Source organism: Gopherus evgoodei, chromosome 1, assembly GCF_007399415.2.
Source record: "Gopherus evgoodei ecotype Sinaloan lineage chromosome 1, rGopEvg1_v1.p, whole genome shotgun sequence".
In the NCBI taxonomy this organism is placed as follows: Eukaryota; Metazoa; Chordata; order Testudines; family Testudinidae; genus Gopherus; species Gopherus evgoodei.
The window spans coordinates 218,517,552-218,541,428 of record NC_044322.1 but is presented as its reverse complement, the minus strand read 5'-3'; the positions used below and the strand labels follow the sequence as shown (position 1 = coordinate 218,541,428).

General features: G+C 45.3%; 1 gene segment (V, D, J or C); it reads right to left on the bottom strand.

The window, feature by feature from the left end:
* Nucleotides 1-2,119: 2,119 nt before the first annotated feature.
* LOC115644440 lies at nt 2,120-2,676 on the bottom strand. The segment is given in 2 exon segments: nt 2,120-2,496; nt 2,594-2,676. Coding segments are annotated over 2 exon segments (429 nt in total).
* Between the last annotated feature and the right edge of the window lie 21,201 nt (nt 2,677-23,877).

Genomic DNA, 23,877 nt, shown 5'->3' with positions numbered 1-23,877 from the left:
GCTGTGGGCTATGCTAGGTGGGGTGAGTGTGCCAATGCAAATACCTGAAATTCCTTTCCACACTCTCTGAAATTCTTTCCACACTCCCCATAATTCACCACCAGATGTCATGATAGAGCTCATCCTGACTCTGCTTACACCTGCATGATAACTACAGAAACCTAAATGACCACAAACTCCTACCAACAACTTTTCTCTTTCTGTTAAAAAGACAAAACAAACTAGGACATTTTGTGCCCTTCCAGAACATTGAGTGGAACAAAGCACAAACTTGTGAAAACCAGAAAAGGAAAAGTTAAGGTAAATGCCCATGTAACCTTAACTCTGTCCTCTCCCCAACGCAACATGACATATACTCACCACCCTACCTTTGCACTGTACTGAACAGGAGCTCCATACACCTGTCTTACACTCGAATGATTAGTGTACACACACAGCCAGAACACCAGGACTGCTAAATTTTATGACCCCCTTTATAACCCCTTCACTGTTATACACATGATGCCATCTACCATTCTGCTTTCACTGACCTTTCATTAAATTCACAGCACACAGTCATCTCCTGAATCCCACCTAACTGCTGACAGTCCCCATGGCAAGAAGATCCCTGTGCCCCACAGCTGGTATGACCTACACAAAGCTGAAACAAGGCATTCTGGATCTCTCAAGGTATGTGCACACCACTTTCCTTTGATTACACACACGGGGGTCAGGGAGCTGCTTTCCCTCAAGCAGCACAGCTTTCCCCAGATACTCTCATCTCACAAACACAGCTCTGTCAAGCTGCTCCAACTAATCCCTCTACCATTCATTACGGCTAACCCTAACCCAATGAATGCAGCTGTAGCACATGCGGATCATTCCCAGCGGCTATTGCCAGCTCCAAGGAGGTGGAGTGAAGGTTGTTCTAAGGGTGACTTACACATACTTAGTTCTTTTCAGCTTTCCTGCTATAACATCTTTCCTGAAGACAACTTAATGAGTTTTTTGGTTGTTCTCTAATTTCCCATGTCTATTGAACTCTTCCTGGCTGGGGTGAACTTTCCAAGTGCTGTGCAGAATGTATGTTCTGAGATTGCCTTGACTTGTAATAATCTGACATATATGTGTCCATGGATGGCTGTCACTGTCCCTACTGGACAGGCTGTTTCAGACCTGTAACCTTTTATTGTTCACTTTCGTTACTCATTATTGAAGGGGTTCCCAAACTGTGGTATGGTTATTGCTGCAGGTACGTGAGACATCTCCGGGGGGATACATGGGAGACATTTTGTAATGGTGGATTTTATTGAATTTATTTATTGCATTTTCATAATAGGCTACTCAGATGAAGCTTTAAAACTCTGTGGGAATTTGTTATATAAAATATGGTAATTAATTTACTTCAAGATGTACCAATGATAGAACAGATACACAGAGACACTGATGTACAGTGCCCTCACCTCAAGTCACCATACAGCACAGGTTCAGTTGTCCAGCAGTTGTCTGAGCAGGGTTGTTGGTTTTTTTCTGGTTGTGTGCATTGCACTATATCTGTACATAACAGTGAAATAGAGACAGATGGCTAAAGACAGGTAGTGTTAAGAATAACACAGGATCAGGGTGCAGGGGTTCCTCTGCTCCCTATAGGAGTGCAGAGTGGACAGAGCAGGGCAAGCCCAGAACCCTGCTCCCCGACAGGAGCACTGGGGAGACAGGGAGGGACTGAAGGTGGAAGGGATAGGAGGGACCCCCACTTTCTGTGGCCCAGGGCCCCACAAACATTAATCTGCTCTGTGTGTAAGGAGGTGGTACACAATAAGAAAAGTTTAGATACCTCTGCTCTGTTGGCTATGAGAACAGCCCTAAGGAGAGTATTGGTTTTTTTGGAACACAGAGTTAGGATTTCTATTTGCCCTGTCTCATGCCTGCATGATAGGAACTGCATGGTTGCAGCTATGACATCTTGAAGATGGGACTAGCCAGGTGAACACCAGAGGATGTATATGGATTGGGAAATAACCCATACTTAAGAGAGCTGCTCTGCCTTTGATTCCCTGCTCCCCTCAGAAGCACTTTGCTGGTATTTCTATGCATAATAAGCTGTTCCTGTCTGCATAAGAGCAGCCTGATCTCTCTCTTATGTAGAGATGGGAGGAGAAGCTCTCTTGGAGGGGGGAGGTTTTTGTAGAGGGATGAGGTGACTCTGAAGTGCTGTGTCTAAACTGCTGGCACAGAAATACACAGCCGAGTGCTCCATCTTCACAGAGGTGATGTTCAAGCCAAAGACTTCGATCTTTGGTCGATAGGCTGTGAAATCATTTTTAATGTCACTGTCGCCGTCTTCCTTGTTGTCTTTACCAAGAGAGTAATAGATCAGCTGCAGCCCCTTCCCCTGCTGCTGCTGATACCAGTACATATAGTTATGATTATCAGTTTGTCTGCATGTCAGTTGGGCTGTCTGTCCTCTCTTCAGTACCAGGCTTGGTGTTTGGGTGATTTTAGCATCTGTGTGTCCTGTGAGACAAAACAAAAGAAACAAACACAGTAAAACAAAGGAGCTGTAACCTGCAGACACCAGAACGGGGATTTCAGGGCTCCGCCAAAGACTTACTTGCTCTCAAGAAGCACAGGGCTGCCGTGCACCAGATTAACCACATCCCCATCTCTGGGGCCTTTCCCCAGCAAAGGGTTTTATATGGCTCTGCTCTGTAGGGCTGCTTCTGCACTGATTCTCACCAGAGGGGATGCACACATTGAAACTGATATAGGCAAACTCAGGGCCACCTTCCCATTCCTCCTTGTTTCAGGGAATCCCTGAAATTCTCCCCTTCATGCCTGGAACTTTCTGTGACCTCCATTTTTACTCCCTCATAGCAGGGTCCTCATTTCTCTCCCTCTCATACCAGTAGCTCTGTATTATGTGTGTACCCCCTTCCTCTATGCCATACCAGGGCCGCCTAGAGAATTCTGGGGGCCTGGGGGCCTCAGCAGCGGGGGGCCTCCCACTTTGGCAGTAATTCGGTGGTGTCGGTGTCTTTCCACTCCAGGACCAGCCACCGAAGGGCCCTGAAGACCCGCAGCGGGGCTCCCCTCCACTGAATTGCCGCCGAAGTGCAACTGGGTCTTCGGTGGGAAGCCCCCGCCATGGGTCTTCGAGGCACTTCGACGGCAGGGGGTCTCGGAGTGGAAGGACCCCCACCTCCTAATTACCGCCAAAGACCCGGCTGCACTTCGGCAGCGGGTCCCACTTTGACAATAATTCAGCAGCGGGGGAATCTCCCGCCGCCGAAGATCCGGAGCGGAAGAAGCTCCGGGGGCCCAGGCCGTGTGAGAGTTTTCTGGGGCCCCCGGAGCGAGTGAAGGACCCAGCTCCAGGGGCCCAGAAAAACTCTCCTGGGGGCCCCTGCAGGACCTGGGGCAAATTGCCCCACTTGCCTCCCCCTCTGGGCAGCCCTGTGCCATACTCTCATTCCCCTAATCTCCTCCCCTGCCTGCTGTGCCCCCATTCTCCTTCTTCCCCATTACTCTCTTCCCCTCCATGCCAGGGGCTCTGCGTGGCCTCTCTTCCCCCATGTTCCCCATTCCCTCCCCACCACTGCATGACAGGGGCTCTATGTGAAAACTTATTCCCCCATGTTGCAATTCTCCCCATGCTAGGGTCCCCCATTCTTGCCCACATGGAAAGTGGTTCTATGTGACCCCACCCCTCCTGCCCTCATAGCAGGGTCCCCCATTCTTCCCCTTGGCAGAGTCTCTGTGTCTAACTCCCTTCCCACTTCCCACAGTTTCCCTCACCCTCATTAAGGGGCTGTATCCTGCTTTCTCCTCTTTCCACCTATCCACCAATGCTAGGCACTCTGTGTGTCCCTCAGGATCCCCCAATCTGACCCCACAATGTTTCTATTTGTTCCATTGTCCTCTGCCCCCCCACACTAAGGCCCCCATTTTTCTTCCATGCCAGAGACTGTGTGCATGCCCCCCTTCTCACATGTGCCCCATTCTCTCTCTCCCTCACACCATCGTTATTATTCTTCTTGTCTCAGGCTGTCAATATGCTAAACTCTATTGGAAGGGTAAACAGGGATGAGATGAGGTACTGATATGCTGGAAACCATTGATGGATGCCAACAACCAGATATTAAAGGTTCTTGAATCTGTGGCTGTGCTAATGATCTGGTGGGGGCTTCATGTGTTCCCCTTTTTGTTTTCCAGTCCTCCCCAAAATCAATAAGATTCTCACCGTTCATGTATAGAACATTCCCTGAAATCCTGGAACAGATCAGATGTAATATTGACAAGTTAGAGAGAGAGAGATGCTGTTGAGTTAAACGTAAGTCCTTTGCAAGTTCAGCTAAGAACTATTATCATTAGATGGAAAACCAGATTTTCTCTCTCAAAAACCCAATAATTTTTGTACCCATTTTCCTATCAACATGATGCAATATTTTTCTATTGACCTAAAATGTCCATTTTCGTTTAATTTTGCCTTACAGTGTCATTTATTTTAAGTTATCCAGTTTTAAGAAGCCAAAGTGACATTTTAAGTTGGAAAGAAATTAAAATTCTTTTTTCAAATCAAGATTTTCACATAAAATGTCATTTTCTTTTCTCTTTTTTAACCAAAAAGCCGAAATGAAATAAGTTTTACTCAATACAAAAAGAACACTTTAGTTTTGACATTTCCTGTGAGAAAATAGAAAGTTTTCATTGGAATTGACATTTTCCCTTTAAAAAAATCCCATTTTTTTTTAAATCATGGTGGGAAAACTTTCCAAATGAAAATGTTGTTCCACTCCAGTCACTGTTGACTCCTGCAGCCATAACTCTAGCGGTGCCCTTTGGAGGAGGCTAGGATCATTCCATGGGACCCTTGGGAGAGCAGATCTGTAGCCCCCAAAATCAAGAGCACTGAATGGACCTGTGTGGCACAAATACAGTAAGTTAGTATAAGACAGTGTGGACTAGTGAATAGCACACTAGACTGGAACTCAGCAGATCTTGGGTCTATTCCTGGCGCTGCCTGCTGGGAGACGTTGGGCAAGTCCTTTCACCTCCCTGTGTCTCAGATTCACCATCTGTCAAATGGGGATAATAGAGTGACAAGGTGAGTGAGGCATTGGTTAGAGAGACAAGCTTTTGAGCCACATTGAGCTCCCCTTGAGGGGACATGAGGATAATGACACTGATCTCCTTTGTAAAGTACTGTGAGACCTACCAATGAAAAGCATTGGATAGGAGTTAGGTCTTGTTATTAAGGGAATCCTTAATACAGGGGATGTATGCGCAAACCACAGCAGCCATTCCATCTTCAGTGTTAGCTCACAGACTCTCAGACACCATTAGCTCTTTCACTTCCTTTGAACAGCCCACAAGATACAGGAAGATCAGAAGTTATCATCTCCTTTTAGGGGCAGCCCATGGCTGTGTGTGGGACACCCTTGCAACGTGAGCACAGAGCACCCACCAAAAGCAGAAGGGACCTGGGCTGGATACCAAAAGAGAGTAATTCTAATAAATCCTTTCCCCTTAGGGCTGTCGTGCAGTGCCAATGCTATACATAAACCTAAGTCCTGGTAAGTCTACTGGTCCGTATGTAAGAGCATTATCCACTATGAAACAATAATATGCAAAGTCACTTTAAAACCTGTCAGAAATGCACACTGGGCTGCGCTGAAGGTTTCCATCTCTGCCTCTGAAATGAGACCCAGTTCCCTCTGCCTCTGCCTCTGCCTCTGAAATGAGACCCCTACTGCAGAAACCAGAGACACCTAGAGTCTCCTCTGTTGAAACTCTCTCTTCATTTCGAAAGGGAAAGGGTATCACCTAGGGGTATGGATGGATTTTACATTGATATGTAGTGCTGTACTTCCCACGGTCCTCCCTCCATATGAGGAAATCTGCTGACAGCCCTGACTGGACAAGGGCAAAGATCATTCAAAGGCTGGAGAAAATTGTATTCTTACTTTGAGAAGGTCACTCTGAAGTGCTGAGTTGAAACTGCTGGCTCAGAAACACACAAGCCATGACAGAGAGTCAAGCAACGGATCATATTCTCCAGTCAGGATGCTGTGACTCCCCCAGGGCTGGCTCCAGGCACCAATGAAGGAAGCAGGTGCTTGGAAAGGGGTTTGGAAAGGGGCAACACTTCCAGGTCTTCGGTGGAAATCAGGCGGCTGGTCCCTCAGTCCCTCTCAGAGTGAAGAACCCACCGCCAAAGAATGGAGCAGAGCGGTTGAGCTGCCGCCGAAGTGCAGCCACCGATCAGGGCTATATCTTTTTTATTTTTCGCTTCACTGCTTCGGGCGGCAAAAAAGCCCTGAACTCCCCTCCGTAAGGTCACCATTGCAGTGTCATTATAGGCCATAAGTCACATGCTGACCTCCTCACTGGGGGATGGAAGTGACACATGGTGTATATCAATGGGTTTGTGAACCAGTCCCAGTCAACAGCCCTAAATAATCTGCACCATTGATTCATATTCTTAGCCCCTGTGGATTCTAATTTGCCCTGCCCCAATACCACTGACAGTGCATCTGTCAAGCCAGGCATCAATGTTTGTGAATCTGCACCTTTGAGCTCCCACAGTTCTGCCATCTGAAACAATAATCCTTCCCTATCACCCTGACTGATGTTGTGGGGCTATTTTCACTAATATGTGCAACACACTCCAAGATCCTCAGATGGAAGGCCTTGTGAAAGTGTTGTTCTTACATGACAACTGGGGATCTTCATACCAGGTGAGCACATCCCAGAGAGATGGATTCCCCCCTTCCCAGTCCCCTCTCCCACCTTGCACCTTTCTAGTGCTAAAAGAGGCAAGTAGCTTGTTGCCTGCACTAGCAGCCAGCCTCTTGCTTCTGGTGCTGGGGGCTGCAGGGAAGGGGAGGGAAGAGGAGATTTTTGTAGCAGGAGAGCAGATGACTGAACCCCTGTGTCTGAACTGCTGGAGCAGAAATACACAGATTCAGTGTCACAGATGAGATGGTGACACAGAAGAGCTGAGCCTGCAGCCAGAAGGCTGTGATTCTCTCTCTCTTTAGTGTCACCACTCTGCATATCTTTTACATGAAGCGAGTAAAAAGGCAGCTGCAGCCCCTGCTCCTGAACCTGTCGGTACCAGAGCATCCGAGTGTGATTGTAAGTTAGTTTGCATTTCAGGTGGGCTGGGTGCCCCTTCTCTAGGACCAGACTCTGGGAATGGTTGATCTGAGCATCCTGCAGGGGAAAGAGACAAAGCACATGAGGAAGAGAGCATAAAACAAATGGCTCAGAGGGAAACATTTGCAGCCACGTCCCACAAACATCTGGATTGAGATTTCATGCCTCAGCCAATGATGTATTTGGTCCCAAGAAGCATACAGCCAGCACTAGGCAATCCCCATCCTCACCTCTGTCTAACTGAGCAGCGGAGTTTCCCTGAGCACAATTTTATACAGCTGCTCTGTAGGCCTGGTTCTGCCCTCAAGAGTAAGAGATGGGTCTCTTAGTTGTATTGTTACTGGTCAATTACATTATCCCTTTTTTCTGCAGCCACAGACCTTGATTGCTCCAGGCTCATTGCACAAGGACTTGATGAGGGGATCTGAGGTCTTAACTGGGAGCTGGACTCTGGGACTGTGGGTGTGTGGGGTATTACTACAGTGAGGCATTTCTGAGTGCAGGGACTACAAAAGCCAACACAACAGCTGTTCTACCTTCAGCAGTAGCTTACGTGCAGCCTTGGATGCTATGGATTTGTGCACTTTCACACGAATACCTTTTTAGTTCCAGAATGGTCTGAGGTCACCTGAGCCTATATGGCTACTAACTTATGCAAATAATCCCACGTTTACTGTTCCCTCAAACTCTTGGCATGTTTGCCTTTTTTGACCTCCAGCATGCTGTCAAAATCCTAGACTGTGACCTCCCTGGGGCTGGGACCCTCTTTGTGTTACTTGTAAAAGCAGCAAAGGGTCCTGTGGCACCTTATAGACTAACAGACATATTGGAGCCTGAGCTATCATGGGTGAATATCCACTTTGTCAAATGCATGTAATGGAAATTTCCAGAGGCAGGTATATATATGCAAGCAAGAAGCAAGCTAGAGATAACGAGGTTAGTTCAATCAGGGAGGATGAGGCCCTCTTCTAGCAGTTGAGGTGTGAAAACCAAGGGAGGAGAAACTGCTTTTGTAGTTGGCAAGCCATTCACAGTCTTTGTTCAATCCTGAGCTGATGGTGTCAAATTTGCAGATGAACTGAAGCTCAGCAGTTTCCCTTTGGAGTCTGGTCCTGAAGTCTTTTTTGCTGCAGGATGGCCACCTTTAGATCTGCTATAGTGTGGCCAGGGAGGTTGAAGTGTTCTCCTACAAGTTTTTGTATATTGCCATTCCTAATACCTGATTTGTGTCCATTTATCCTTTTCCATAGAGACTGTCCAGTTTGGCTGATGTACATAGCAGAGGGGCATTGCTGGCATATAATGGCATATATTACATTGGTGGACTTGCAGGTGAATGAACCGGTGATGGTGTGGCTGATCTGGTTAGGTCCTGTGATGGTGTCGCTGGTGTAGATGTGGGCAGAGTTGGCATCGAGGTTTGTTGCATGGATTGGTTCCTGAGTTGTGTTACTTGTTTATGCAGTGCCTAGTGCAATTGGGCCCTGCTCCCTGACTAGGTCCCTTAGGCACTGCCACAATAGATACAATTTGAACAAGCTCAGTATCACATCTCTTGTCAGGGACAGCTCCTCACTGAATGTTGCCCCCTGTCTCTACTGCTCCCTTGCGGACTAACGCTGAGTACTCAGCAGAGACAGGCAGAAGGGGTTTTGCTTTGGTGCTGCTTACACTCCATGGCATTGCTAACAATGCAGCATCCCCTCTCCCCAGGGCCCCTGCACTGCTAGCAGTAGGTGCGAGCCCAGGCTGGGGTGGGGATTTGACACTTCCCTATAAACTGCACTTACCCTTCCCTCTGTGCAATCTCCCAGGCACTCACACTTAGTGGAGCACTAATGGGGTGATGGTTCCAATCTCTGTCTCTCAGCTGAGTCCCTGCACTACTGCCCAGTGGAGTTACAACTGGGCAGCCTGCTTCTCCATTGCTCAGCTCCTGGTTTGTATTCATTCAGGGAGGAGTAAATCACTATACAAGGTGCAGCAACTAGTGTTGCCAATTTTCTACTCCCACAAAACCGAATACCATTGACCCCCCTGAGGTCCTGCCCTTGCTCACTCCATTCCCCCCCTCCATTGCTCACTCTTCCCACCCTCACTCATTTGCTTATTTTCACCAGGCTGGCTCAGGGGCCTGGCTTGCAAGAGGGGTTGAGGGCTCTATCTAGGGGTGTGGGTTCTGGGTGGAGCCAGAAATGAGGGGTTAAGGATGTGGAAGGGGCTCCAGGCTGGGGCAGGGGGTTGGGGTTCAGGGTGGTGAGTACTCTGCCTTGGGGTGCAGACACTGGGGTGGGGCTGGAGATGAGGGATTTGGGATTTAGGAGGGTGCTCCAGGCTAGGACTGAGGAATCTGGAGGGCAGGAGGGGGATCAGGGCTGAGGGAAGGGGTTGGGGCACAAGAGGGTGTCAGGGGTGCAGGCTCTGGGCGGTGCTTACCTCAAGCAGCTCCCAGAAACAGCAGCATGTCCCCCATCCGGCTTCTACGTGGAGATGCAGCCAGCAACTCTGCATACTGCCTCACCTGCAGGTGCCAGCCCGCAGTTCTCCTAGGCTTTGGTTCCTGGGCAATGGGAGCTGCAGGGGTGGCGCTTGGGGTGGGAGCAGTGCGCAGAGCTCCCTGGCTGCCCCTACTTGTAGGAGCCGGAGGCATGACATGCCAGCTGCTTCCTGGGAGCCACGAAGCACAGACACTAGCCAGGAGCCTACCAGCCCCGCTGCACGGCCCCACCAATCAAACAGTCAACACCATGGTCAGCGATGCTGACTGGAGCCACCATGATCCCTTTTTGAATGGATGTTCTGGTTGAAAACTGGACACCTGGTTACTCTATACAGCACTGGTCAGTTTGACCAGGCATCTCCTCTGTATAAGCTCCACTTCTATTCGTAGGATCATAGAATCACAGAATATCAGGATTGGAAGGGACCTCACGAGGTCATCTAGTCCAACCCCCTGCTAAAGTCTCTGTACACCAAACCCTAAGCTTTGTCAAGCCTGACTTTAAAAACCTCTCAGGAAGAAGATTCCACCACCTCCCTAGGTAACCCATTCCAGTGCTTCACCACCCTCCTAGTGAAAAAGTTTTTCCTAATATCCAACATAAACCTCCCCCACTGCAACCTGAGACCAGTACTCCTTGTTCTGTCATCTGCTACCACTGAGAACAGTCTAGATCCATCCTCTTTGGAACCCCCTTTCAGGTAGTTGAAAGCAGCTATCAAATCCCCCCACATTCTTCTTTTCTGCAGACTAAATAATCCCAGTTCCCTCAGGCTCTCCTCATAAATCATGTGCTCCAGCCCCCTACACATTTTTGTTGCCCTCTGCTGGACTCTTTCCAATTTTTCCACATCCTTCTTGTAGTGTGGGGCCCAACACTGCACACAGTACTGGAGATGAGGCCTCACCAATGCTGAATAGAGAGGAATGATCACGTCCCTCAATCTGCTGGCAATGTCCCTACTTATACAGCTCAAAATGCTGTTAGCCTTCTTGACAACAAGGGCACACTGTTGACTCATATCCAGCTTCTCATCCACTGTAACCCCTAGGTCCTTTTCTGCAGGATTGCTGCCTAGCCACTTTGTCCCTAGTCTGTAGCAGTGCATGGGATTCTTCTGTCCTAAGTGCAGGACTCTGCACTTGTCCTTGTTAAACCTCATCAGGTTTCTTTTGGCCCAATTTTCTAATTTGTCTAGGTCCCTCTGTGTCCTATCTCTACCCTCCAGCGTATCTATCACTCCTCCCAGTTTAGTATCCTCTGCAAACTTGCCACATTTTCCCGAGGGAGAAGTGCCGTAGAGAATAGAAATGGATTTGTACATAGGAATTCACCAACCACTACAAGATTTACACATATACACATGCTCCAGTGGAAAGAGGTGACTGTAATGCTGCCAGATAAAGCTCTTCTTCAGAATATGGATTGAATCCAGGCTGGTAACTCCTTCTGGAGCCTCTGTGGTTTGATGTCAAGCAACATTTCATTTTAACATGGCACAGTTTTATGGGCAGGCTTATGTATGGTTATTTGTGGGGTACTGCTCTCCCTTCCTGGATTGATTATGACAAACAAGTCATTTGCATGTGAGTAAGTTTCCACCCAGGGCCGGCTCCAGGCACCAGCCCAGCAAGCAGGTGCTTGGGGCAGCCAACGGAGAGGGGCGGCATGTCCAGCTCTGCGGCGGCAATTTGGCGGCAGGTCCCTCACTCCCTCTTGGAGCAAAGGACCAGCCACCGAATTGCTGCTGAAGACTGAAGCAGTGGCACTAATGCTGATCATGATCGTGGCTTTTTTTTTTTTTTGCTGCTGCTTGGGGCGGCCAAAACCTTGGAGCCGGCCCTTTTATAACTGGAACTACTGTTTAATGTGATGAGAAAAAAAACTGGGTTTTGGGAAGACTTGATTTCCAGTGTCCACGCATATTTGTGTGGTGAGCTGAGAACCAGGGGGTCAGTAATAATAACTGGGGACTAGCAGGCCTACCCCATTTGCGAGCCTGTACTCTGGGAAAGTCAAAACAAGTTTACAAAGTATCACTATAACCTGTAACTATTTGATAGAAAAGGTGCAAAAGGGAGACAGAGGGACTAAATCGGTCCAAACAAAAAGGACATACTCAGGAGTATGTGTTAAAATCATGTCTGTCAAACAAAAGAAGTGTGGGATGAGAAATCAATAAACCAAAGTTATTGTGTTGAAAATTAGGCCAAATTAGTGAGCAAAATAATGAGAGGATAGGCTGTTCTGCCTATCCCTCCTCTTTTGGGGGGTTTAAAATAAAACAAATTTTGGGAGGAAAATATGAACAGCTGACTGACTGAAGGATGGAAGAAAAGGAAGAGTCTACAGAAGAGAAGAGTGAGGGGGATTTGATAGCAGCCTTCAACTACTTGAAGGGGGATTCCAAAGAGGATTAAGCTAAGCTTTTCTCAGTGGTGGCAGATGACAGAACAAGGAGCAATGGTCTCAAGTTGCAGTGAGGAAGGTCTAGGTTGGATATTAGGAAACACTATTTCACTAGGAGGATGGGGAAGCACTGGAATGGGTTACCTAGGGAGGTAGTGGAATCTCCATCGTTAGAGGTTTTTAAGACTTGGCTTGACAAAGCCTTGGCTGGGATGATTTAGTTGGGGATTGGTCCTGCTTTGAGCAGGGGGTTGGACTAGATGACCTCCTGAGGTCTCTTTCAACACTAATTTTCTATGATTCTACGAAGGAGCAAGCTTCACCATCGTGGTTGCTTCTCTCACAGTCTTTTGAGATCCCAGGATTCACCATAACACCATACGGCCTTTGTCATCCTGATCTGGAAAAAATGTCCTGACCAGACTGCTGGGCCAAGGAGAGGGACCCAGATAACACTGCTACTTCCAGTGACTCCGGCTAAACCCTGAACACTTCTTGGAATGTGAGATTTTATCATCCTCCCTCCCCCGTTAATGCTTTCTTTTCCTTCCTCACCTTTTTTCTTTCATATCTTTCTCTTTTTACCATTTGATTATTAAAAGTGTGCAACATGGCTGCAAGCCTGTGTCCAGAAAGGAAGCTAGAACAATGCCATAACAGCCCAATATTGGTACAAGTTTGCCACGTCTGGAGGTGGCTGGTGAGATGTGCCTGTGTTTTTCCAGCAGCAAGGTTTCCAGTAGGAGTCAACACTAAAATCAGAAGCTGCATTTTATATCTTTGGTGTCCCCCTTTTTGTGCGTTTGTTCTGTTTTGTCTTCTAACAGAATTGGACTTTAACAACAACAGCTCCAGCCCATCTCAACTAACTTCTTCTCTTTTCTCCAAAATTGGATGGGGCAGAGATGGGTGTTGTTTTTAAAAAGACTCTCAACTGAAGGAAAAGGAAACAAGGGATGTCATTAAAATGAAAATTTTTGTTAATAATTTACATTTGAAATGCTTCAACTGTTTTTCCTTCTTTTTCTGTATCTTTAATAAAAGGTTAACAAGAATTTTTAATAGTGCATTTGCCATGGCTCTAAGCAGGCTGAAGTCTCTGTATACCAAACCCTAAGCCTTGTTTAATACTGTTTTACTTTGGATAGCGACAAGATCATGTTAACACCTTTGATTCTTTGGGCCCATATATTTCATCAAAAGTAATGCAACAGGCTGTGTGTTTCCAGACACATGGGAAAGGATCATGGTGGTTTAATCCCAGAAGCATCTGTCAGCATACATGAGATTTATTTCTTCTTCTGCTTCTGCACTGACACCTTTTTTGCCCTTAGGAAAGTCACACAAACCTTGCTGTGCTTCTGTTTCCCCATCTGTAAAGTTGGGATATGAATCCTTCCTCATGACACAGGATGGTGTTGTGGAGCTATAGTCCATTATGTCTGAAAAGTGTTTTGAGATTCTCAGATATTGGGTGCTCTATAAAGGCCAAAGATTATTATTCTTACACCCACTAGCTATGTCCATGGCAGGGGTGTATATTGTGTGTAACCCAGATGGCTCCCGTCACTGAAAGGTGTTACTCTATTCCCCATTCTGCTCTCTCCCTCTGGCCCATATGCAGGACTCACAGAGAATGTGCCTTGTTGCCGTCCCTGTGACAGGGCTGCAGAGTGACAAGGAACAGATGAGGTTTTTGTAGAGGGAGGAAGTGACTCTGAAGTGCTGTGTCTAAGCTGCTGGCACAGAAATACACAGCAGAATGCTCTGGCTGCACAGATGAGATGTTTAAGCGAAAGAGATCATCCTGCGGCTGATCGGCCTGGAAGTGACTAGAACTTGTGCCTTTCTCTCTTTCTTCTTTATAGTAGAAGTTAAAGAGCAGCTGCAGTCCCTGCCCTGGATCCTGCCGGAACCAGAACATGCTGTCATGCCCATAGGTTTGCTGACATCTGAGATAGGCAGTCTGTCCTCTCTCAAGCACCAGACTTGGTGTCTGGGTTATTTTAGCATCAGTTTGGCCTGTGAGGGAAAGAGACAAAACACACAGGACAGACAGAATAAAACAATCAACTCAGAGGGAAATGTGTAGAGTAGAATCCTGCAAATGCTAGGACAGGGATTTCTTTTCCCAGCCAAAGACTTACTTGCTCCCAAGAGATACATGGCTGCACACCAGACTATGCACATCCCCATCTCTGTCTCACTGAACAGGGGGCAGTCCCGCAGCATGGGATTTTACTTAGATTTGGTTGCTTCCTGGTACTAGAGGGCAGGATCTGTTTGTGTTTCCCCACAGACACAGGGGGCCCCTTCTGTGGAGGTCTGGTTATCTCTCGTCTTGACCCTGTGAAATGTGTGAGGTACTAGGAACTGTATCTTTAAGTGGGCTAGCGTCTGAAGCAGGCAGTCTGGTGGAGGAGCACTGCAGAAGTTCATACTCTGTAATGCAGAGGTAGTTGAGCTGTATCACTGAATAAAGAGCTTCTATCTGAAGTACCTCAGGCCCAGAGTGATCCCTGGACACCACGTGGGATCAGGAGCAAACAGAAGTTAAAGAAGTAATATGAGAGGAAGAAGAGAGCAACTAAAAACTCCACTAGAAGTGAAACACTCTGGAAATATGGAGGACACTGCATGTGATTGCAGCTGGATCTGACATACATGAGCTACGTTTAATTTTGCTAGCTTGGGTACTGGAAGAGTGAAGTTGCAGCAGAACAAGCTTCAGCACAGGCTGACCCTGAGAATAATTATCCAGGGTTCTGAGTGGGTTTTTCCAGCCTATTCTTAAGTTTGCACTGTTGTGGCTTCACTGCTCCTGTACCCGAGCTAGTGAAATTAGAGCTAGACCTGGTAGGTTTACCTGAGCTGCAATCACATTCAGTGACTACAGTCTAGATATACCCAGACAAAGAGAGAGAGAGAAAAACCCACACAGAAAACTAGATCTTTTTTTACTAGAAAAGGGACAGTTTTGGCACAATTGCATTTTGTAGAAACATTTGAACATTTTGTTTTCATTCCGGTGAAGAACAAAAATGAATTTTGAAAGCCCAAAAGACATAGCAGAACAGATTTGTCCCGTAGTAGCCAGTTCTATTCAGACCACAACAGTTCTTTGATTTTCTAGAGTAGAGGAGGAGCACCACCTAGTGGCTGGTGAGGCATTTTTACATGGAGGCATTGCCTTTCAAGCAGTCACTCTTGCTAGTTGTGGACCAGTCTGACCAATTACATTTTAAAAAATAATAGTATCCAAATCTCTCTGCTGCTGTTTCCTTCCTTTCCTTGTTGGGATTTTCCTTGATGTCAATTCAGCTGTGACCAAATTTGTGTAAGATACTGAAATCAGCATGTCAGCAAACAGCCAGGAGGACAGAACCAAAGAACAATGACCTGGAGACATCATAGCAGAGAGAGCTGCAGGCAATGGGAGAAGACACAGTCCCAGTAGATATAAAGTCACAACACAGGTGAAAAATGGAGGGATGTAACCAGGAGCCTCCCTCATCAAATTAAGCAAGGTCACTTTACTTGTTTTCTTTGTCATAATTATTGTATTGTGAGAGCTGCCACTGATAAGGTATGAGATGAAGCAGTTGGGAGTGGAGATGTCCATATGATGGATGTGGTCTACGTATAGAATAGTAATAGGCTGAGAATGGCAGCCATACAGCCATACGGCCTATTCCCCAGGGCTCTGTCCAGTCACGTTTTAAATTACTCAAAAAATGAAGATTCCAGCTTCTCCTGTATGGAGCTGTAGATGGTACTGTTATAAAATATGTATCTTGCTATCCTGCCCGTAATTTCTTAGTTTCACCACATCAGTTATGCCCCCTCAGCTCACCCTACTCCTCCCTTTGTCAAAATCATTCTCTCATTCCTTGATTTCAAAGGAATCTACTGTGGCAATTCTCTTGCCAAGAGATTCTCTACTAAAATGTTCGGGGAGTGTATGTGTTTTTCACTGCCCAGTCAGGACATGGTTGATGTTGCTTTCATTTCCTGTGATTTTATCAACGACACTCAGGGCCGACTCCAGGTTTTCTGCCACCCCAAACAGAAAAAAAAAGCAGCAGCGCAATTGCGCTGCTTCATTCTTCAGCAGCAATTCGGTTCAGGTCCTTCGCTCTGAGAGGGACTGAGTGACCTGGTGCCAAAGACCCGGAGGTGCTGCCCCTTGGTATTGGCCGACCCAAGCACCAGCTTCTTTAGCTGGTGCCTGGAGCTGGCCCTGACAACACTGACACCCCAAATCTGTGTTCCTACTGACTTTTGTGATCTCCTATATTCACATGCCACTGCTGAACTGTGCTGGAAGGGGTGAGTGGACAGGCCTGTGTGCATGGGGAAGAGGGGGAGTTTTGTCCAGGTGCTGCAAACACTTGGCCCTGTGTTGACTCCAAGCACAGTAATACACTCCTGTGTCATTGGCATAGAGACAGTCAGTGTTCAGGACGAACTCCTCATCCTTGGAACTGCTTGCTTTGAAGTGGTTTGGACCAGAATCATATACTTGATTTCTTCTTACTGAGTAGGCGAGCATATGGATCTATCTACTAGGAAGCTGTCTATACCAGTAGAAGTTGGGGTCAGATGACCCTTCCAAAGAACATTCTAGGGAAGCCTGTCTGCCCAGTTGTTCCACCACTGACTGCAGACTCTGGACAATGGTTGCAGAGTAATCTGCTAAAATCCTACAGGGAAACCAAGGACTATTAGCACAATGAATAGACTCCCCCATACACCCTTGCAACTGAGATCAATGCAATGGTAGGAAATTAAGTACAGAAGAGAGTATTAATTAATTATTAGTGCATAATTCTTCATGATTGATGGTTAATCATTTTGTATTTTTTTCCTAAGGGACAGTCTACACACAAATTTACACTAAAATACACCTCTACCCTAAATAATGCTGTCCTTGGAAGCCAAAAAATCTTATCGAGTTATAGGTGAAACTGCATTATATCGAACTTGCTTTGATCCACCGGACAGCGCAACCCCACCACCCAGAGCATGGCTTTACCGCATTATATCTGAATTTGTGTTATATCAGGGTAGAGGTGTAACTAAATACCTTGTAAATAACACTTATTGGGAATAAAAATGCTCTATGGATTTAGCTTAAACTGATAAAAACACAGTGTCATGGTTTTACGCTGTATTGTGCATAGCCAGTTTAGAATTTCCCTTTCCTATAAAGTTAAGAACATAAGAACATAAGAATGGCCAAAAGTCCATCCAGCCCAGTATCCTGTCTACTGACAGTGGCCAATGCCAGGTGCCCCAGAGAGAGTGAACCTAACAGGTAATAGTGGCAAAGAGTCCTGTGGCACCTTATAGACTAACAGACGTATTGGAGCATGAGCTTTTGTGGGTGAATACTCCCTGCAATGAATGCATCTGACGAAGTAGGTATTCACCCACGAAAGCTCATGCCTCAATATGTCTGTTAGTCTATAAGGTGCCACAGGACTCTTTGCCACTTTTACAGATCCAGACTAACATGGCTACCCCTCTGATCTCTCTCCTGCCGTCCATCACCACCATCCAACAAACAGAGGCTAGGGATACCATTCCTTACCCATCCTGGCTAATAGCCATTAATGGACTTAACCTCCAAAAATTTATCCAGTTCTCTTTTAAACCCTGTTATAGTCCTAGCCTTCACAACCTCCTCAGGCAAGGAGTTCCACAAGCTGACTGTGCGCTGTGTGAAGAAGAACTTCCTTATATTTGTTTTAAAACTGCTGCCCATTAATTTAATTTGGTGGCCCCTAGTTCTTATCTTATGGGGACAAGTAAATAACTTTTCCTTATTCACTTTCTCCACACCTCTCATGATTTTATATACTTCTATCATATCCTCCTTTAGGGTATGTCTTCACTACCGGCCGTATCGGTGGATAGCAATTGATTTCTCAGGGATCGATATATCGTGTCTCATCTAGACGTGATATATCAATCCCCAAACGCGCTCCTGTTGGCTCCGGAACTCCACCAACGCGAACGGTGGTAGCGAAGTCGACATGGGGAGCCGCGGACATCGATCCCGTGCCGTGAGGACAGTAGGTAATTCGATCTAAGATACTTTGACTTCAGCTACGCTATTTACGTAACTGAAGTTGCGTAGCTTAGATCGATCCCCCCCAGTGTAGACCAGCCGTAAGTCTCCTCTTTTCCAAACTGAAAAGTCCTAGCCTCTTTAATCTCTCCTCATATGGGACCTGTTCCAAACCCCTAATCATTTTAGTTGCCCTTCTCTGAACCTTTTCTAATGCCAGTATATCTTTTTTGAGATGAGGAGATCAAATCTGTACTCAGTATTCGAGATGTGGGCGTACCATCAATTTATGTAAGGGCAATACTATATTCTCAATCTTATTCTCTATCCCCTTTTTAATGATTCCTAACATCCTGTTTGCTTTTTTGACCGCCTCTGCACACTGCATGGCCATTTTCAGAGAACTATCCACGATGACTCCAAGATCTTTTTCCTGACTCATTGTAGCTAAATTATCCCCCATCATATTGTATGTATAGTTGGGGTTATTTTTCCTGATGTGCATTACTTTACATTTATCCACATTAAATGTCATGTGCCATTTTGTTGCCCAATCACTTAGTTTTATGAGATCTTTTTGAAGTTCTTCACAGTCTGCTTTGGTCTTAACTATCTTGTGCAGTTTAGTATCATCTGCAAACTTTGCCACCTCACTGTTTACCCCTTTCTCCAGATCATTTATGAATAAGTTGAATAGGATTGGCATGAGGACTGACCCTTGGGGAACACCACTAGTTACCCCTCTCCATTCTGAAAATTTACCATTTATTCCCACCCTTTATTCCCTGTCTTTTAACCAGTTCTCAGTTCATGAAAGAGTCTTTCCTCTTATCCCATGATAGCTTAATTTACGTAAGAGCCTTTGGGGAGGGACCTTGTCAAAGGCTTTCTGGAAATGTAAGTACAATATGTCCACTGGATCCTCCTTGTCCACATGTTTGTTGACTCCTTCTAAGAACTCTAATAGATTAGTAAGACATGATTTCCCTTTACAGAAACCATGTTGACTTTTACCCAACAATTTATGTTAGTCTATGTGTCTGACAATTTTATTCTTTACGATTGTTTCAGCGAATTTGCGCGGTACTGACGTTTGACTTATCGGTCTGTAATTGCCAGGATCACCTCTTTAAGCCAACTTAAAGGGCAGGTTACAAACCAATTTCACATTTGAGTTGTTTCAGAACTCTTGAGTGAATGCCATCTGGTTCCGGTGACTTGTTACTGTTAAGTTTATCAATTAATTCCAAAACCTCCTCTAGTGAAACCTCAATCTGTGACAATTCCTCAGATTTGTCACTTACAAAAGCCAGCTTAGGTTCGGGAATCTCCCTAACATCCTCAGCCGTGGAGACTGAAGCAAAAAATTCATTGAGTTTCTCCACAATTATTTTATCGTCTTTAAGTGCTCCTTTTGTATCTCAATCATCAAGGGGCCCCACTGGTTGTTTAGCAGGCTTCCTGCTTCTGATGTATTAAAAAATTGTTATTATATTTTAAGTTTTTGGCTAGCTGTTCTTCAAACTCCTTTTTGGCTTTTCTTATTACATTTTTACACTTAATTTGGCAGTGTTTATGCTCCTTTCTATTTACCTCACTAGGATCTGACTTCCACTTTTTAAAAGATGCCTTTTTATCTCCCACTGCTTCTTTTACATGATTGTAAAGCCACAGTGGCTCTTTTTAAGTTCTTTTACTGTGTTTTTTAATTTGGGGTATACATTTAATTTGGACCTCTATCGTGGTGTCTTTGAAAAGTGTCCATGCAGCTTGCAGGGATTTCACTCTAGTCACTGTACCTTTAAATTTCTGTTTAACAAAACCCCTCATTTTTGCATAGTTCCTCTTTCTGAAGTTGGGGGGCCATTGAGGTGTTCTTCCCACCACAGGAATGTTAAAAGTTATTATATAATAGTCACGATTTCCAAGCAGTCCTGTTATAGTTACCTCTTGGACCAGCTCCTGCGTTCCACTCAGGACTAAATCAAGAGTTGCCTCTCTCCTTGTGGATTCCTGTACCAGCTGCTCCAAGAAGCAGTCATTTAAAGTATTGAGAAATTTTGTTTCTGCATTTCATCCTGAGGTGACATGTTCCCAGTCAATATGGAAATAACTGAAATCCCTCACTATTATTGAGTTCTTTATTTTGATAGCCTCTCTAATCTCCCTTAGCATTTCATTGTCACTATCACTATCCTGGTCAGGTGGTCGATAATAGATCTTTAATGTTATATTCTTATTAGAGCATGACATTCCTATCCATGGAGATTCTATGGAACATGTGGATTCACTTAAGATTTTTACTTCATTTGATTCTACATTTTCTTTCACATATAGTGCCACTCCCACTCCCGCCCCTCCATCACGACCTGCTCTGTCCTTCCAATATATTTTGTACGCCAGAATGATTGTGTCCCATTGATTGTCCTAACTCCATCAGGTTTCTGTGATGCCTATATCTGTGATGGTACCTCCCATAAAGCTTTATGGAAATATGCTTAGAATGTGTTTTATGCTACATATGACATGTAAGATATCTCTGTAATGGTTATGGTCTACTGAATCTATTAATCCTATTTGCATGCATGTATCATTTTGGAATTCAAAGTTATGAATATTGGCTGTGCACTGGCTTGATTTCTAAATAACCTTAGTAGGGCATTTGGTCAGTTCCTGGAGAAAGGAAAGTTGAAATTAAGTACCTAATTGAGAAACACTTAAAGGACAATGAATCTTGGAATGCTCCAATCCACATAAGAAGTCTGCTTGAGGATGTTCAAGGTAGCATATGACCCATGGCTGCTACCTGGTAAGAAACTGTGAGTCATGCATGGACATGTGACTTGCCCAGGTGACTCCAGAACTCCATCTTGGAACTGGACTTTTCATAGGAGAGAGGAGGGGGGGTCTCCACCCAGAAGAGACAGTCTGTTTAAGCTCAGGGGAGACCACCCCATCTTGTCTTCAGCTGGCTAAAGAGAGAACCTCTCCACCCCACAGGGTACCTGAAAGAAACTGGGACAAAGGGCAGTGACTGCAAGGGGTGTGAGTGATTGCTGGACCCAGGCTAAAAGGAGATTAGTCTGTAAAAGGGAGCATTCTGGAACTGGTGAGGATCTTATCTGTATTCAGTTTGACTAGACATAGATTTGTGTAGTTTACTTTATTTTGCTTGGTGACTTACTTTGTTCTGTCTGTTACTACTTGGAACCACTTAAATCCTACTTTCTGTATTTAATAAAATCACTTTTTGCTTATTAATTAACTCAGAGTATGTATTAATACCTGGGGGAGGCAAACAGCGGTGCATATCTTTCTATCAGTGTTATAGAAGTTATAAACTTTATACAGGGTAAAACAAATTTGTTTGGGTTTAGACCCAATTGGGAGTTGGGCATCTGGGCATTAAAGAAAGACAAGAACACTTCTGTTAGCTGCTTTCAGTGAAGCCTGCAGCTTTGGGGCAAGTAATTCAGACCCTGAGTCTTTGTTGAAGCAGACAGGTGTGTTTGGCTTAACAGACAGGGTGCTGGAGTCCCGAGCTGGCAGGGAAAGCAGGGGCAAAAGTAGTCTGGGTACATCAGATGGCAGCTCCCAGGGGGTTTCTGTGATCTAGCCCATCACAATATCAATAGCCTCCTTTAATACGAGGCACTGTAGTTCACCTTTCTTATTAATTAGACTTCTAGCATTCATGTACAAGCACTTCAAGAATTTGTTAAAAAGAATACAAATTGCTTAAATGCTTTGTGGGATCAGGGACACACTTTTTAGAGCACCTTGCAGGACTGAACCTGGGGTAAACTTCTCAGTAACTCTTCTGTCTTTGTGAACTCTGTGTGAAAGCAAGGTGAGATCTTATATACATATTTATTTTATTAGCATATTATAGCTTCTAAAGTTTGTAAAGCATTTTTGAGGTATTTTGTGTTCTAAAAATATAAATATTATAATACTTATATATGAATTACATAATCATAAATAATTATAGTTATATTTTAATTAATAAAATAACACAAATTCATACACTACATGTATTTAACATTATCTACTCTAATATAATGTTCATATAAACAAATATTGCTAGCTAGCTAGATTTTTCAAGGGCACTTCTGAAAATCTACCTCAGAATGTGAACACCCTCCTTCCCCCCTTCCCCATCCTTTATGCAGATGGCTGTGTAACTGCCATTTCCCCTTTCACTGCATTCACAGCCATTCCCTACACTGACACCAGCTGTGCATTTCTAACAGAGCAGAGGCATGGAGTGGCTTAGGTCACAGACACATAGAGTGACGGATTGAAGATGCCAGCAGATCACCGTCACCAGGATATAATTTAAAAAATGGACCTTGTTCAGCAACATTATCACAAGATGTAAACAGTCATAGTTTCACTCTTAGGCAAGGTTCTGAACTGTACCGGCGTTAGGCCTATTCCACCAATTCCCCCGAATTGGGCCCCGTGCCTAAGAGGGCCCCGCGCCCAATGAGAATCCCTTCCCTGGCTATAGGCACCTTTTTAATTTTTACTCACCTGGCGACGCTTCGGGTCTTCAGCGGCACTTTGGCGGCGGGTCCTTCAGTGCCACCAAAGACCTGAAGCAAGTGAAGGACCCACTGCCAAAGTGCCACCGAAGACTCGGAGCACCGCCCAGTGAGTACAAGCCCCACGTGGTTTTTTACGTGATTTTTTTTTTAAGTCATCCTTGCCAGGGCCCCGTCGAAACTGTTTGAATTGGGCCCTGCACTTCCAAAAGCCGGCCCTGATTCTGAATATCCTTAAGTCCTCCTAACTTCAGTGACAAGTTACAGGATTGAGCCCTAGATGCGTAACTACTGGGGAATCCCTTACCCGCACGTGCACAATTCAACTGATCATCTGATTTGGTGTCTGGGAAGAACACCCCAACCTCGGGGGCATATCAGCATGAATAAGGATGTGCCTGTGGAGCTGTGAGCAGGAACCTCCATTAGGAACAGATGGGTACATCATAAACCATCACCTGCCATATCCTGAGACTATTGGAATGAGGGAATATTCTTGAACCTTGGACATTCTCATCTCTGATGTTTCTAAAAATTTGATTTCTTTTGAGATGTGTCATTATCTCATGACACTCACACACTTTTTTTTACCCGTACAGTTTTAATATAATACAGCACAACAGGAGAAGGGAATAAGTGCTCCATTGGGAAGCCAGAATCCCATAAGCAGTTGCTAGATTTGGTCAAAAGACTCATATTCTCTTACTGAGATAACATGAGTGATTTCATATCAGTCCATTTGGAGACAGCTCCACATCCTGCAATGTAAAACTGTTCCAGTGCATAGAGAGCGTACATTGCCAACAAGAGATACAAACAGACGAGACAAATTCAGCCACAACATGAGCTGGCATAGACCTTTAAAAGGACATGCAACTGTTTAAAGCTGGGCAAAAACTGGTTTTCATTACTTTAGCTCATTTGTCAATCTCCAGCACATCCAGTACAAAAAGTGATAGTTCTGCTGGGAAGGGCAGGAGACTGGGAGTCAGGACTCCAGTTTTTATCCCCTAGCTCTGTCAGCAAATCACTGCATGACCGTGGGCAGTTTAACCTATTTATTATGCGCTCTCTCTCTGAGCTTTCTTTCATGAATCCCTATTTTGTTTGGAGAAGTGGGAAATTTTCTCTGAAAATGAGATGCGCGTAAGGGAGGCAATAGTCCCCCTGGAGGGAGCAAAATAATGTCCATTTATATCTAGGCTGG